The 17025-nt window shown below is 36.6% G+C and overlaps 1 protein-coding gene across 1 annotated transcript in view; it reads left to right on the top strand.

The window, feature by feature from the left end:
• The window catches only part of Me1 (malic enzyme 1), a 160194-nt gene extending 149958 nt beyond the window's left edge, over positions 1-10236 (top strand). Inside the window, exons 15-16 of the mRNA XM_010631170.2 lie at positions 2738-2836; positions 8923-10236. Coding sequence (XP_010629472.1) covers positions 2738-2836; positions 8923-9093 — 270 coding nt within the window. The 3' untranslated portion in view covers positions 9094-10236. The remainder of the gene's footprint in view (positions 1-2737; positions 2837-8922) is intronic.
• The last annotated feature ends 6789 nt before the right edge of the window (positions 10237-17025 follow it).

Genomic DNA, 17025 nt, shown 5'->3' with positions numbered 1-17025 from the left:
AAAGTGCTTTTCTTATCATAGCTAGTAGATTTCTCTGACTATATCTTTTGGTCTTTTCACTGGTTTTCTCTTAATCTTCAGTATAACATTCCTGTTTCTTATAGTACTTCAATTACATTTATTGTTTTTTCTCCTTTTCCTCTCTCTTAACTAAGGCCTCTCCCCAGCACATTATTTTTTTTTTTTTGGTCCTAACTCTCTTCAGCTATTTGTCATGTAAATTCAAATATTTTGCCCATTCATTTGTTTCTCTTAGTCTTCATCCTAATAGTGGCCAACACTGTCTATGCCTAGTCTCTAAAGCTGAAATTTTATCTTAACTCCAGTTTCCTGTTGAATAATTTTCCTAGAAATATCTTGCTATGTCCTTAAAAACAATATGCTTAAAAGCATACTTATCATCTTTCATCACTCTCAACATTCGTATTTATAATAGTGACACCTTCTCTCCAAGCAGGCACCAAACCTTGGAAGCCTGGCAGTCTTGTCATTCTGCCACATCCCAAAGCTTTCAGATATACCATGCATATGTTTACCTGTGTAATGCTTTATCGCTTCCCCTGCCTGGAAAGCCCTGAGAATTACCCTGTCCTTGAGGGTACTGCTTACACCTAACATCATCCTTAAGTCTTTTTGTGACAAATATGGTTTGTCTTAATCTTTCTTCTTGGCCACGGGTGTCCTTCCCCCCCGCCCCAGTTCATAGTTTATTTAACAATAATAATAAATTAAATGTATACAGTGATCCAGTGTTCATATTTATAAGTAATCAGCTTTAATTGCATGATTTATAAGCTGTAGTTGTCCTTTTATTAAACATATTGACATTTAATTTTATTCCTAGTTGTGTTATATTCTTGATATTTCAAAAAGATTAGACTATAAATTTTTTTAAAGTTTATATTTTAAAAGATTAATTAAATTGTAGATTTTTTTGGTAGTATTTGGGATTGACCCAGGGCCCAGGGTTTTCACACTGAGCTATTGCCCCTGTCCTTTTTATTTATTTTTAAATTTTGATACAGGATCTCACTGAGTTTCCCAGGCTGGGCTCAAACCTCTTCAGCCTCCCAGAGTACTGGGACTACAGACATGGGCTACCATGCCTGGCTGATTATTTTCTTTAAAGAAAGAATCTTACATATACTTCTTTCAGAGTTCAGATAGCACCTAGGCAATGTTATACACAAAGCAGAAACAATACTTATAAAGTTGATTAAATAAAACTAGTCATATAGCTTACCAAGAAGAATGAATACAATACAATACAATACAGTACACAAAATTCACTGCCACATGGCCCAAAAAAGGAAAGTCCTCATTGTCCAGATCATATGTTATAATTAACAAAAATAACACATAAGAAATCTAGGGCCAGGGATTTAGCTTAGTGGTTCCACTGCCTGCTTCGCAAGCACAAGGACCTGAGTTCAATTGCCGGTACCAAAAAAAAAGAAAGAAAGAAAGAAATCCAGTGAGTTTTTGTTTGGCAAAGCAGGTTTAATAATTTAAAGTTATAGTAAAAATGGTAGTTTCATCTTATATGGAACTAGAAATCTCATGTATTAGCAACTATCTAAAATAGTATTTCTGGACATTTCTATGTTATGTAGAGATTTTTAACTTTTCTGTCACCTGGGTTCAGTCTTCTGGAATCTAATGAGAGCGCAGAGTGCTGCCTTGTAGACTATAAGGTAGTTTGGGACTAGGCTTCTCACCCTGTGTTCATGCCTAGGAGACAAGCTTTGGCCTCCCATCCTCACCCAGCTCTGTCTCAGCCACCTGCTGGTGTCTTCTCTACCTTGCTGTTGTCTTCTTCACCTTGCTCTACCTCTTTCTGATATTTGCCTGGAGGTACCCAGAATGGTTGCCATGGACAATAGCATATGCAGGAACCTTCAGTTCACTTAAGCCACTGGATAACTGAAAAGCCAGCTGCTACAACATTGTCAGAATGAAATTGCCTTGGACAGCTGCCTTCCTGTGTCTGAAGAGTCCTTTCCCCATTAATTTTGTTGTCCTCTTCTTCTTTTTTCTCCTGTCCTTCTAATATAGTAATTAGAAAGTATCCAACATTTTATGAAATAATACAAAGGAATTGGAATGAGAGAAAACCTAGACTCTGTTCCCATCTTTTTCACTGATTGTGTGATCCCAGCAATTAGTATACCTCTTAGGCTCAGTGTTTAGATTGATAGTAAAAGGAGAATGAAATTACATGATTGTCATTTCCGAAAAACTCAATATAAAAATAAAATATGACATAAAAGATAAAAAAGAGAGAAAAAAGTCATTGTAATCTAGCATGGACAGTGTAGCTAAAAGCATTCCTTGATTTAATATAATTGTCTTAGATGTTTTATGTTTCTTGGCCTATTGGTCTGGTTATTAATCTGTATATATGATAATTAGCTTTCTAAGCGCTTATAAGATAAACTAATGGCTGGCAGAAGAACCACTGAGCTAAATCCCAGCCCTAAAATAAACTAATGGATTTGATGGTGGCAAAATAAAAGGGTGGGGGTGAAGTGAAAGTAAAGAGAATTGAAATGTGTTGTGTACATGTACCAATTCCTTACAATGAATGTAATCATTATGTACTGTGAACATGTAATACGAAAAAATTTTAAATAAAACAAATTATATGCTTGCCATTCCCTTAGTTATCTGTATGGCTACCACCATGTATAATGTGATAATATAAATGTTTTTCTTCTCTTTCCTTTTCTTTTTTAAGATTATATCCCAGCAAGTATCCAATAAACACCTTGAAGAAGGCCGACTCTATCCTCCTTTGAATACTATTAGAGAGGTTTCCCTGAAAATTGCAGAAAAGGTAAAGTCACTCATACTCAAGTCTTATTATTTTTCCTTCCTCCTCTTGCTAAGTAAGAACTTTTAATATTAAAAGTCTGCTTCCTTGAAATATATACTTGCTTCATTTAACTCTCTCTGAAGTCAGGGAAATGAGACATACTGATTCATGGAGCTTAGGAGCTACATTTTATCCTTAGGAATGAAAGAATTGAAAAGGATCATTAAGTTCCTTGTTCTTTTCCTATAATTTAAATAATTCATTAGGGTTTCCTTTTAGTCTGGTCCCTCCCATTTTATTTCACCTTACTTCATTTATATTTTTCCATATCACACTTGTGATAATTGCCAAATTACTGAAGATGTGGCAAAGTGACAATTAGACCTGAAACCACCTGCCAAATCCATGTCTCTATGATTTATGGCATCTTAAAGGACTAGGATCACAGTTGATCGTGCTGCATAGAAGGAAAAGGAGGGCAAAGAACTCAAAAGCTTTTGGAGTGGCAGAGAATCTATTTAGAAGAGTTAACAAGAAGAATCTAAAAGCAGGAAAATTTTCTGTAACTAAACTGAGATAAATTGACTCCTTGAATTATAGGTGTATTAATTTGCTGGGACTTCCATAGTCAAATACCATAGACTGGGTTGCTTAAACTACAGAAATTTATTTTCTTGTATTCTGGAGGCTAGCAGTCCAAGATGGGTTTCTCCTAAGGCCACTGTATTTGGCTTGCAGGAAGCTGCCTTCTTTCTTTCTGTGCATGCGTACTCCTGGTGTCTCCTCTCTCCTCTTCTTACAGGGACACCAGACAAATTGGATTAGGGCTCACCCTCTGGCCTAATTTTAACTTTATGATGTCTTGAAAGGCCATATCTCCACATATGGGAATATTCTGAAGTATTAGTGGTTAGGACTTCAGCATATGCATTAGGGGGATGGGAGGAACCAACATTTAGCCCCTACCAATAGTTATGTGTGTAAAGTGGGATTTTCAACCTCAGCCATGGGGTACTTTGGCTGGATAACTATGGTGGCTGTGCAGCTGTGCTACTGTGCTGTGTTTAGCAGCTCATAGCTTCTGCTCCCTAGATGTCAGTAGCATCTGCACTGTAGTCACAAGCAAGAATGTTGTCAGACATTGCCAAATGTCTCCTGGTGACCAAATTGCTCCTAATTGAAAAATCACTAATTTGAGCTATTAAGCAAGTTTATCTAAACAACACTGTTTAAAAGATTCATATATCATTATTGTTCTTGTTGACTGAAGGTAGCTTTCATCAAGAGCAATGAACTATCACTAAAGTCTAGATAACAATCTGCTTGTTCATCTATTTGTGAGAGTATGCTCATGTTTTTAATAATTTGTACTTAGGGGTTTTTAACTAGTTTGAACTATTAATATGCTGAACAGCAATTAACATTGAAGTTATTTTGACAATTTAAGTGAAAATAAGTGCATGTATGTTAGAGAAGAAAGTAAGGAATATAAAAAGATGTAGATATACCTGGAACAATGGAGTGCATAGACAGGATGTGGGGAATCAGATGTTTGACATTGATAGAAAAAGGGAATACTGATCACTGCTGTCCTGGGCCGGGTGCAGGAAGGGGAGCTGAGCTTCCACAGAGCCTGTGTCAGCACAGGAGATACTGCAGAAAGAAAGAATGGATAAGCAAAGGTACCAGTGGCACAACTGTACAACTCTTAACAAGAAGATGGATGTGACTAAAACTTAAAGTGAGGCTAGATTGAAAGATCTGCAAGTAATTCACATTGTAATAATGGTGAAGCCCAAGATGTGGTGGGAGATTGCCAAGGGAGCAAAGGAGAAGTGATTAGGATTTTAAGAAGAGACTGCAAACTGAGCACAGTGTCAGAAATTAGAGATGGGACACTTTCACCCTCCTGGAGGTAGAATCAAACTGAATATTAGAAAGAAAAAGATTGGCCTCAGAAAGTTATCAGAGACTTTCACAGAGTCAGTTTCTGTACAAGAGATTCTGAAGTTAGGAGAGAATTAGGAAAGTAGTGAAATGTAAGCTACTTTGCCAGAGTGTTTGACATTGACAAGAAAGAGAAAATGAGAGAGATCCTTACTGTACTGTGCCTTAGGAATAGAAAGGAGAGGTGATCATCTACAAAATTTGTGTTAGTAGGGTGTTAGTGTGTTCTATTGCAGAAGCAACATGACCATTGCAAACAGTCACAGGAATCTTGCTGGTGATGGCAGTAATCTAAAAGTGAGCCTATTAATGCTTCCACAATTCTGAGTTCACTTGTTTAATTGTTCACTTAAAATGTTCACTTAAAATGGCTGAATTTCCAGACTTGGTGGCTCATGCCTGTAATCCTATTATTCTGAAGGCTGAGGCAGGAGAGTCACCATGAGTTCGAGGCCAGCTGAACTGTATTGTGTGACCCTGTTGTGAATTTCTTTATGGTCACATTTAAATAGATTTCTACCATTCACACTTTCCTTAGTTGCTTATATCATTGTCTCTGCTTGCTACATGATATATAATGTCATTTTCATTTTATATCTTCTTTGCTTGTATGATTTTATTGTAACACACTGAGTTTTCTTGGAAACAAAGATAAATTATGTTAATTTTTTATTGAGCTTATTGGTACAATCTAGGTATACAGTACAGTTACATTCATTATTGGGATCCTGTACCTTTACATGACAGGTCTTGATTCTCATTTTTTCCCCTTGTCCCTGCCCTCCCTTCACCCCCTCCTCCCCTCTCCATTTACAAACACTATATTTCCATTTTTTCATTTTCTCATATTTTTGTCCCTCTCCCTTATTACCTTTCCCCCACCCTTCCTACTTTCCCTACACCTTTAGCCCTTTACTTCCTATTTCACATTATTAATTATCTCATTAGGATCTTGTGTACTATTGTAGTTTTTCACACCAGAGAAACTATTCGGTATTTCAGTTAAAGAAAGCTCTGTATGAACATTAAAAATAAGGAATTCTAAAATAAAACTAAAAAGGAAAGTAAAAGAGAAAAGGCAATGATTGTAAAATTAAAATAATCCTTAATTCTGGAGATGAAAATGGTCCCTGAACATATTTAAATTGCTTCTTGCTTTTGTAGTGTTATATTATTGTTTTTGTTCCCATTATTTAGAGAATACTTTATTAGTTTCTGTAATCAGACCCACGTAGATATGACCTTACATATTTAATACAGTGTACTACCCCTGTACAAATGGGAAAAAAAAATTAACATTTCTAGACCAATATGGCTGTTAATTTCTGTACAACGCCAACGCAACATAGTAACTTGGGATAACTTTTTCCAAAGCTGACAGCACAAAGTTTCCAAAAATTCAAATTTTATATATATATATTTATATTTATATAAAAAGACCAATAATAGCAGTATGTTATGCATCAATAGCAACAGCTTTTCCAGATTCTGCAGTCATCTGAACAAAATTATAGACATTCAGCACACTACATTAAAAAAACAAAAACAAAAAAACAAAGAAAAGAATAATACCCAGAAAACCGCAAAGTTCTGCTGCTGTTGTGGTACCTGGCGCCAGTTTTTTATTAGCATCTCAATCATCATCTGAAGAGAACATTCTAGAGTAACATCATTAAATATAGCTCTGATAAAGCACAGTCACTACTATGTATGATAAAGCAGGTACAGGATACTACACATTCACAGAGGTATGATACAGTACCGTCCTACATCTATAATACTAGAATCAGTTTTGGTTTGAAATTTACTTTTTCTGCAAAGAAGATTGCTACCCCTGCTTTTTTCTGGGCTCCTGTCACATGGAGAATTTTTTTCCATCCTTTCACTTTCAGTCTGTGGGCTTCTTTTTGTACTAGGTGTGTTTCTTGTATACAACATATTGTTGGATTTTGCTTCTTATTCCATCTTGCTAGTGTATTTCTCTTGATTGGTGAATTGAGGCCATTGACATTTATGGTTATAAGTGATAAGTACTGACTTATTATTGTCCTGTTATTGGCCTTTTATTGACTCTTTTTATTTTTTCACCATCTCCTTTTAGTTTCTTGCCTTGCCTATTTGATTTGCTCTTTTGGGCCTCATGGTGTTGTTGCCTTCATTGTCTTTTTCTAGGATCTTGTTTAGAATTGCTTGTAGTGCTAGTTTGGTATTCATGTAGTTTCTCAGGTGTTCTTTGTCGTGGAAGTGTCTTATTTCCCCCTCCATTTTGAAAGAGAGTTTTGCTGGATACATCAGTCTAGGTTGGAGGTTGTTCTCTTTTAGTACTTGAAATATCTCATTCCAGGCTCTCCTTGCCCAAAGGGTTTGTGTTGAAAAGTCTGCTTTGATTCTGATGGGCTTTCCTTTGTATGTGATTTGTTTCTTTTCTCTTACTGCTTGTAGTATTTTGTTCTTCTGTTGGGTTTCTGGGATCTTGATTATTATGTCTAGGTGTAGATTTTTTTTGATTGTGGCTAGTTGGGGTCCTATATACCTCAGTTATCTGAATGTCAAATTCTTCCCCTCTGTTTGGGAAGTTTTCTGTCATTAATTCTGTGAACAGCTTTTTTAAATCATTTGTATTTTCTCCTGCTATTTCATGGATTCCTATCAGTCTTATGTTATCTTCTTTGCATCATCTAGGAGTTGTTGGATCGATTTCTCATGATCCCCTACTGTTTTTAAGAGACCTCTCTTTTCAGGGTCACTGACTGCAATCTTATCTTCTATATCTGAGATTTTATCTTCACATTCTTTTATTCTCTTGTGTACACTTTAAATGGAGTGTTTAATCTGGATATCTGTTTGAATCTGTTTTATGGATTCCATTTCTTTCCTATGTTGGGCGTTTATTGTTTCCATTTCTTTCTTATGCTGGGCCTTCATGGCTTCTATCATGGTCCTGAGCTCATCTATTTTTTTTTGTCAGTTTCTGTTCTAGAGTTTTGAATCATGACTTTCATTTTACTCTCCATCTCTATGGTTATCTGGGAAATTATTTCTGTTTTGAATTTTTCTAGAGCCTGATTGATCTGTTTTGTTACTTCCTGTGCTTTGAGTTCAGGGTGTCCTGGTGGTTCACTGTCGGCCTTTTCATCCTCGTTTGGCCTACTGTTTGCCATTGGTGAACTGGAAGTCTGTCTTTGTGTCTTGCTTAAGTGTTTTCTCATTTTTATTTTTGTTGTTGGGCTATATTCCTGATATAGTTGCACCCTAGCTTCTGGGTCTGTAACAACCCACAGACATTCTCGTCTTCATAACATCAGAGAAAACAGCTCATCAAATGAACCACAATCCTTTATCCCAACTGATACAATCAACAACACAATATGATCAAGCACAACTTGGAAACTGACCACCTGTGGTAGTCACTAATCTATCACCCTTAAACCATTTGAATCTTAATTGAAATCAAGAAGCAATCCAAAACATGTCTACAGTAAACAAACTTTTCAATATAGTATATTTACCAATTAGGATGGGGACTCAGACAGAACTAGGATGCAAGTCCCCCTGATCTCAGTTAGCTGATGGCAGAACCCCATGACACAGACTGACCTTGGGCTTCAAGGCCCAGATTTAGTTCCCCAACCTTCTGAACAGCTGAACTCCACACCATTCTACTACAGGTTTCCCACGCCTTTTCTTTAAAGATGTTCAAAGTTGGGAACTCAGAAAAAAATACCCTTTATGACCACATCTGCCTCTGCAGAGTGGGTCCAAAGACTGGCACAATCAGGAGGTCTGAGAGTGTGGGGCAGGGTGGCATTGTGGTGGTAGTTAGGGGAGTTGTGGGAGCTACCTTCCTGGCACTGGAGTGATGGCGGCTCTGGGTGGGAGAGAGCATGGTATCCTTCCTGTGGTGGATCAGGGCCCAGGCTACCTTCCTGGCTCTGCAGTGATGGCAGCTCTGGGCAGAAGAGGATTATGTTAATTTTTGACATGGATAAAATCTTCTATTGATGGGCCAGAGATTTAGCTCAGTGGTTCGGTGGCCTGCCTTGCGAGTGCAAGGACCCAAGTTCAATCCCCAGTACCAAAAAAAAAAAAATCTTCTATTGACATGTGCTCCCTAGACACTCTATTCATTAAAACAATTAATATTATTTTCTTATTTCTAGATTGTGAATGATGCATACCGAGAAAAGACAGCCACAGTTTACCCTGAACCACAAAACAAAGAAGCATTTGTCTGCTCTCAGATGTATAGCACGGAATATGACCAGATTCTCCCTGATTGTTACTCTTGGCCTGAAGAGATCCAGAATATACAGACCAAAGTTGACAAATAGCAAAATAGATGAAATTTTAAACTTCTGTAGTGATATCTTGAAGAGTTTCATAGTTTTTAAAAGTTGGAATCTTTGATCATAATATGCTTAGACCAAGATAGTTTTTAACAATCTAAAAATTTATGCAAGATTAGTATAAATTAGGATAAACTTTATACTAGATAATTTTGCTTCATTTACCTTTTGGTTACCTTATGGTTTCTATCTTAGTTATTTTGCCCAAATGCTCTTTAAATGCTGTTACACCTACTACTGAGAAATTAATCTTTTTATATAAGAAACTAATGGGAAGACCAAAATTATTAATAAATTAGTATGATCAACATTAAAACTCAAAATTCTTTTACTGACCATTTTGTTAAAATTCACTTTTTTTAAAGGTAGAAATGAATTTAGGCATATGTGAACTTTTTCTAAACAGAACGGTACTTTGTTGCCTAGAGAAAAATAACTTCTGTTGTATTTTTATTGCAGTCTTAGGTTATATTTATTCTTTTTGTGTAACTGAATTCTAACATTTCTAAGAAAGATTACTGCTGTTTACTACCTTGAGTCACCTTAAATTTTAGTGTTCTTTTGCCATTGTATCTTATAAAGTAGAGCTCTTGATACCTTCATCCTCAATCAGAAGTCCTTACTAAAAGTACCTTTATTTTCCCCTGATCAAATGCTACTCCCTATGTTACCATTCTGTTGCTGAGGCCCATGTAGGCTGTGGCCCCTATCCAGAGGTGGGTATCTCAGGTCAGCACAACCTGGGCTGTAAGAAGGGCTAAAAGGAGAATCAAGATCCTAGGGAAGGAACTGCCCTACAAAGATCTCAGGAAGCACAGAATAGGCAATGGTTTCCAGACAAGCTGGCTATCTGTTTGAGTGACCTGCCCTGATGCCCCTTTGATTGACTCGGATACGTGAGAGCTCACCGTGTTACAGTAAGTTTACTCACTTTTGGCAACTTTTAGAAAAAGTTTTGTATCTGTCCCCAATATCAGAAATTATCTGTCATTACTAAAATATTTTAGTTACCAAGGCCATTCCATAAGAATGAACAATTATACCCCAAATTGTATTTACTTTATATATTAATGAATTCAATATTTTTTTGAGACAGAATCTCATTATGTATTCCAGGCTGGCCTTGGACTCATATGTAGCCCAGGCAATCCTCCTGATTCAGCCTCCTGAGTGCTGGCATTGCAAGTATGCACCACCACACCCAGCACAACAATTTTAAATTCTTAAGTGCAGGTGCAGTAACATTTGCTATTCATTTGAAAATTTATTTGTAGAATTTTATTTTCAAAACAGTGCTTTAAAGAGTATGAGCTTGTTCAATATAAACTTCTGTGAAATGATTTTACTGAAAGCTGAAGGTTATACATTTTGTTTCCAATTTGGGTAAAAGGGGTTGGGGATTTTCTAAAGGTGACATTTACTCAAAAGTTTCCTCAATGGAGTTATTTGGAAAATATTCAGAATGCTTATCCATTTGTTGTTTGTTTTCATGTTGTCATATAAATAAATGTATTTACCTATGCAAAATATTTATTAAAGCATAGAAAAAAGAGAATGAATAAAATCTCACAATAACTTATTTTTCTTAAAATATGGTTACAATTTAATAATGGAGGATCTTGAGTTCATATGAATTTTAAAGAGTTCTAATAGTTGCTAATTTCAGTATGAATTTCATTGATTATATACATAGTAGTCATATGGTAGATACTATGATGAGTATCTTGTTCTTGAAGATAATGAAACAAGCTTTAGATATTACTTACCTGGTGTCATTTGCTCTACAAACATTATTTAATGTAATCCCCAGTTTCCTTATGAAATTGATGTTTTAAATAACTTGCCAAGCTTGTAGAACTAATAAGTGAAGGAGGAGGCTTTAAATCCAAATTTATCTTTTCTAATAGTCTGGTTTCCTTTGATGAGGCTACAGTATAGAATAGCACTTTTCCATTCATAGTTTTAAATTTTCTAGTAGATTCATAAAAAAGAAATGTGTGATTTAACATGAAATTATTGAGACTAGATTTTTTTTTTTTTGTTCTTGTTAGGTCTTCAAATTCCAGTTATATTTTTACACTTATATTTCAATTCAGTTCAGACAAACCCTGTATTGAACTGTGCAGATGTAAAAGAGACATGTATATGCGATAGCTATAACTTTGTCTATAAAAGAAGTGAAGTTTGCCAGGCATCGTGGCACATGCCTGTAATCCCACCACTCAGGAGGCTGAGGTGGGAGGATTGCTATGAGATCGAGGCCAGCCTGAACTATATAGCAAGACCCTGTCTCAAAAATCCAAAAGAAAAAGCGGAGTGCAATTTAAGTCTATGAGAAGTATTACTCCAAACTACTTTGATAATGCTTTAATAGATAAAAAATATAGCTTTATCAGTTTCTCTTCATAAGCCAGTCAAGCGAATTAGGACGGGAGCATAGACTGAGGATGAGAAAATGTATTTAACACTTTTTATAGAATGTGCATCTACAGAAAGGGAATAAATGTTAAAGTAGTAAAATAAAATAAAGCAGGAACTAGCAGAGAGAGAGAGACAGATTGAGATTCAGATTTCAGGCATAATAAATGAAGAACTGAAGACAAGAAAATTATAGAACTATTTCCTTTATAAACAGATTCAAAAATGTTGACCTACCAGCCAACCAAATCCATTAATGGTATTAAGAAAACCACTATTGTTACTGTTTAAGATAATTTAACAGGAGGCCTCTATAGAGAAAACTATGAGAAAGAAAAAGATACAAGTCGGTTGTGGCACAAACCTGTAATTTCAGCACTCTGGGAGGCTGAGCCAGGTTGATAGTGAGTTCAAGCCCACCTGGGCAACGCAGTGACTGAGGCCCTGTCTCAAATAAAAAGCTAAAGAATGGGTTGAGGAAATAGCTTAGTGAAAAGGCCCTGGGCTCAGACCCAGGACTTCCAAAAATAAGAGGTATAAGAGAGTTGTTACTATCATCTTTACAGATTATATCTGCATATGCAACCATCAGCATTACCGACTATTAAGAATTACTAAGAAAATTCAACTTTGCCATACACAAACCTGTCTTACAAACCACCAGTAGCATTTTTCTCTATCTGCAGAGATCAACTAGATTTAGATATTGTAGACAAAAAAGAGATTGTAATTTCTAATAACAAAGAAACAAAATATTTGTGAAAAAATTAGGTTTTATTAAAATATATAAAAGATGGGAAAAATAGACTGTGCCTTGTTGGGATTGCCTTAATATAAAATTGTTATTTCTCTACAGAAATAATCCACAAATTCAGCAAAATTTTATGTAGTTTAAGCTAGGCTGATTGCTGCTATAATCCTCAAATGTCAAGACTCATACCACAAAAGTATCATACTTAACATCATTGTCTAATGCACTCATTTGGGAAAGAGGGCCCTTCCATTCTGTAATTCCACCATTTTTATTATGTGGGCTCGAAAGTTTACAGAAGAACAAAACATGGAGGGTTAATTCAGGAGGTTTTGTTGATCAGTCATTTCAGCCTATATTTTACTATCTAAGAACCATTCATATGGCCCCGATGCTATAATAAGAGAAACTGAGATATAGTGTATTTTTATAACTATAAAAATACAAAGTAAGATAGATTTAATGAACACATAGCTATATCTCTGCCATAAAGCCATTTTTAGTTGAAGTTTCTAAAAAAGCACATTTATACTAAATACATCCAGAAAACCAGAAGCCCGCCCCTGTAATACATATAAAACATGCTTTTCTCTTTTAAATATAAGGAACTAACTAAAGGTGAAATCCAGCCCTGATCTAGATTAATTCCTAATTCTCAATCCCTCACCCTACCTCCTGGAGAAATAACATGATATGTCCCTACTCAGAAAAATATTGACCCCCATCTCTTAGAGTGCTTTAAAATATTCTGCTCAGTGTACAACCAAAAAGCAAAAGTATAGAAAAAAGCAGAAAAATGTAACCCCTAATGAGAAGAAAAAAATAATCAATAGAAGTAGGTCCACAGGCCACCCAGATGCATTATCACACGTGGGTTTGAAAATAACTGTTCTAATTGTATTAATGAAATTGGAGGAAGCAACAGAATTGAAGAAAAGATGAATTTCATCACAGAAATAGAATATCTAAATAATTAAGTATATATTTTTGCCAGGGATTTAGCTTAGTGGTTCTGTCACCTGCCTCACAAGCACAAAGACCTGAATTTGATCCCCAGTAACTCCCCCAAAAAATTAGGGCCTCCTGTCTAAAGAGGTGGTTACTGCCTTCCTTGAAGATCCTATAGTGTCTTCACCTGACTTAATGCTTAGCTTGCTAAGGGAAGCTAATTTACCTCATACTTCTTCCAAATTACTTTTCATAATCTCTATGTACAAAAAATCACACTGCAGCAAGTAGAAGGGCAGGGGTGGATACAGTGAAAAAGACAGACCTAGAAGAAGACTCAGACAAAAATAATTCTAGACTTTACTCATTTATATTCTGCAAAACCTGAGGAACATGTATGGGATTCTGAGAATGTCATACTAAGGAAGGAGACATTGATTTTGGATTGGGCAGAATCAACAAGAGTGTACTTGCCACAGATTCTGGATTTAGTGGGCAGCCTTGAGCAACTTGGCAGTGATTACATTGGTTCATTCAGGTTGTTGAGTGAAACTTGGGCTTAATAAAGGCCTACATGAAATGAGACTGAGAATGGAAACATTCCTAGAAAGAATATAAAGGATGGGCCGGGGATTTAGCTCGGTGGTTCCGCTGCCTGCCTTGCAAGAACAAGGACCTGAGTTCAATCCCTGATACCAAAAAAAAAAAAAAAAAAAAAAGAAAGAAAAAAAAGAAAAAGAAACAATAGAAAGGAAAATGGCTTATAAATGGAGCGATATGAGTGGATTTTTGGTGTACAACCTGACTGTCCCCATCTTAAGGATCCCATAACTAAGTGTCTTGAGAGGACTAACCAGTGACTCCCTTTCCTATTTCTAAGGCCTTCAGAGATAACAATAGTCAGGGAAATCCCAGAGCCCATGAAAAGCATTTTAAAGACTTCTCTTTATGCTGGGAAGGCTTGTAAGAAATGCTATGCTCTATATTTCAGTGGAAACATCAGAATCTTGGGATTGGCAAGGACTTAATAGCAATTTTTAGCATTTATTAAATGTACACAAGATTGAATTGTTTGGCCCACAGAAATTTTCAGTGATGAGTTAAAGGGCCCCTTGGCCTGAAATGATGTTCAAAAACATAACAAGCAGGCACTATAGGTGCTGACCAAGAAAAAATAGATACCATTGTATAAAGCTTACATAGCAACACCAGTACATACCAGGTCAATGCCAGCCCAATTCAGGACCAAATATATCTCTAACCCATGTAGACCCCTACTTGATGTGTATGCCAGCAGGAAAGCTTAACTGGAGCTACCAAATTGCCAGAGATAGATATGAGTGAAAAACCCCTAAGATGAAGAACTCTGTGATAATGTGTTTCTAAAAATCTTCCCTGGAGGCTTTCATGGACTAAAAAAACAAAACATATTAGAAAGGAAGCAATTAGGCCTTTTGGAGGACACTTAGGAACTGCTTTGAATACATTTCTGGGGTCTCTGAAACCACCGATATATGGGACATACGCAACTGAACCCATCCTGTAGTAGTTTTCCCAATACAGTTTCAATTGATCCTTTTCAAAATAACTTTTTTAAATTGATGGATAACATTGTCAATGTTTATCATGTAAGAATTGATATCTTCTATGGCAGTATCCCCACAGTGGGTCTCTGATCCATAAATAAAGGATTATTCCATTAAGTGATACCCAGAAATTTACAGAGATAAATCCCAACCTTAAAAGAAGCAGAGATAGGATTCTGATCACATCTCAATGATTTTTGGCATATGCAGGAGACAGATGGGTCTCAATGATAGCACATATTCATCAGATGTGATTTCCGTTGCAGCTGCTGGCAGACAAGTTCTCTTGGAGCAAATCAGTATGGAGCTATTAATTTGGTCCACGCTTTTGTTTTTCCTTTATTCCAGAAAGTAGAGACCACCAGAAACAGTTTGCTATATTTCAATAAACAAGGCAAATCATCTATTTTCAGCATTATATGAACTCTGGGTTAGAAAATCGTTCTTGCTACTGGACCTTAACCATCTCATCACTGTACTGTGCACTAGCTGGTCCAACACACTAATGATGCCCTGAAGATAGGATCTAGGACTCAGAAGTCATTGGGTTTCCTGAATGCCTGGTGAGAAACATGCCAGAAGGTACACAATAAACACTATGCAAACACAGGAGCCTGCCACCCGAGCCGTTTTGAGAAGGTCCAGTGTTGGGCATGGTGGCATGTCCCCTTCATACTGAAGAACAAATTGTGTACTTCATTCCTCCTGTTCCTAAGGACAGCACTTTGTGTTTGGTGGACTCCAAATTTTGTATGTACACTACTCAAACCCATTTGTGGGTTCATACAAACATGTTTTGCTTTGACCAAACTTGAAAAAGGTCTCTGGCTGCAGTGATGTAAGTTCTACCATGTGGAAGATCCAAGGGGCTGAGTTTCTGTGCTAAATCAGGATTCTGTGTAAAGCCTTGCCCTCTTCAGAAAATAACTGTTCTTTTGATACACTACTAGGCTACTTGAGTTTGAAAAAAGCCAAATAATCTTGTTCAAAAGACTTCAGACAGACACCCTGAGAACCTTTTCAAGTTCTGTGATGGATGGCATGTGAACCATCAAGAAATTCTGATTTTTCTATTTAATGTACGGATGTTTAGAGGTCCATCTTCATATTTGCCAACTGAGTCACGCCTTAATTATATATCCTCAGCTCTTAGCCTTGGCTTAAAGTTGTGCCTTGATAGGAAACTTACGTTTCAAGGCCTCATAGGAACAGGGGTCTCTGACTAAGCAGGGTCTACCAGTCCATTATGTCTCCTCCCTTGCCCAAGGACAAATGTTTGCCTCCTAGAATGACAGTAAAACCAGAAGGTACTCTTTCATCAAAGCATATGCGCTCCACTGGCATCAAGCAGAATTGTTGTGGAGTACAGGACATTCCTCTATGTCACTCAAGCCCATGACCTAATTTTAGCATCCTGAAAGGACCAGGCCATCAGTGAGGTACCTTGGCTCACTGTGAGAATGCACTGCTCCACAGGGAAGGGCAGCAGCTGTAAGGGGAGGCCATGGGAAAGCTGTAGGGGCTACTCACTTCAGCACTTGGGAGATTCCCAGGTCTTAAAGAATAGACTCTTAGTAATGGAAAGATTGTCAAGAGCTACTTAAATTGGGGCTTTAATCATTAAAATCAACTCTCATTTTGAAAAAGACTGGTGGGACATAGAATTTTCATAAGAGATGGCTTACCAATTTTTTTTCCTTCAATGAGGTCATTGTGTAGCTCTCCTCACTGGTCCCGTCCATCTTCTTTCCTCTATATAGTACTGCATAATGGCATGTGGGCAGTTTGGAAAAACACCGGGGGAGTATTGTGTACAGAACAAACTATTTTTTGTGCATAAGAATTGAACTAAGAATACTGTTAACATTATCGCTAATATCTTTGACCAACTGATATAATCTGTTGAGGAAAAATGCACAGCATGGGGACGTTTGATACCTTTACTCTTGGGACTTAATTACTAAGATTTCTCTATTATTGCTAGTATCTAGTTTTGCTCAGATACACTTCATATAGGGTGTCAAATGCAGTACACACAGGCCTTTCCTTCATTCTCATCTGTTCTTTCATGTAGAATTAACTTCCAGCAATGCAAATTGGTATGTCACCTATGTGCTGACATGAAAGGGAGAAATATTCATAGTTACAAATTCACAACTGCAGTTTGATTTCTAAAATATTAACTTTGAGGCTTAAATCAGCTTTACTAGTTAA

Source organism: Fukomys damarensis, unplaced genomic scaffold (genome assembly GCF_012274545.1).
Source record: "Fukomys damarensis isolate Sample0158 unplaced genomic scaffold, DMR_v1.0_HiC HiC_scaffold_14, whole genome shotgun sequence".
NCBI lineage: Eukaryota > Metazoa > Chordata > Mammalia > Rodentia > Bathyergidae > Fukomys > Fukomys damarensis.
The sequence above is the reverse complement of the archived record's forward strand: the minus strand, read 5'-3'. Positions and strand labels throughout refer to the sequence as shown.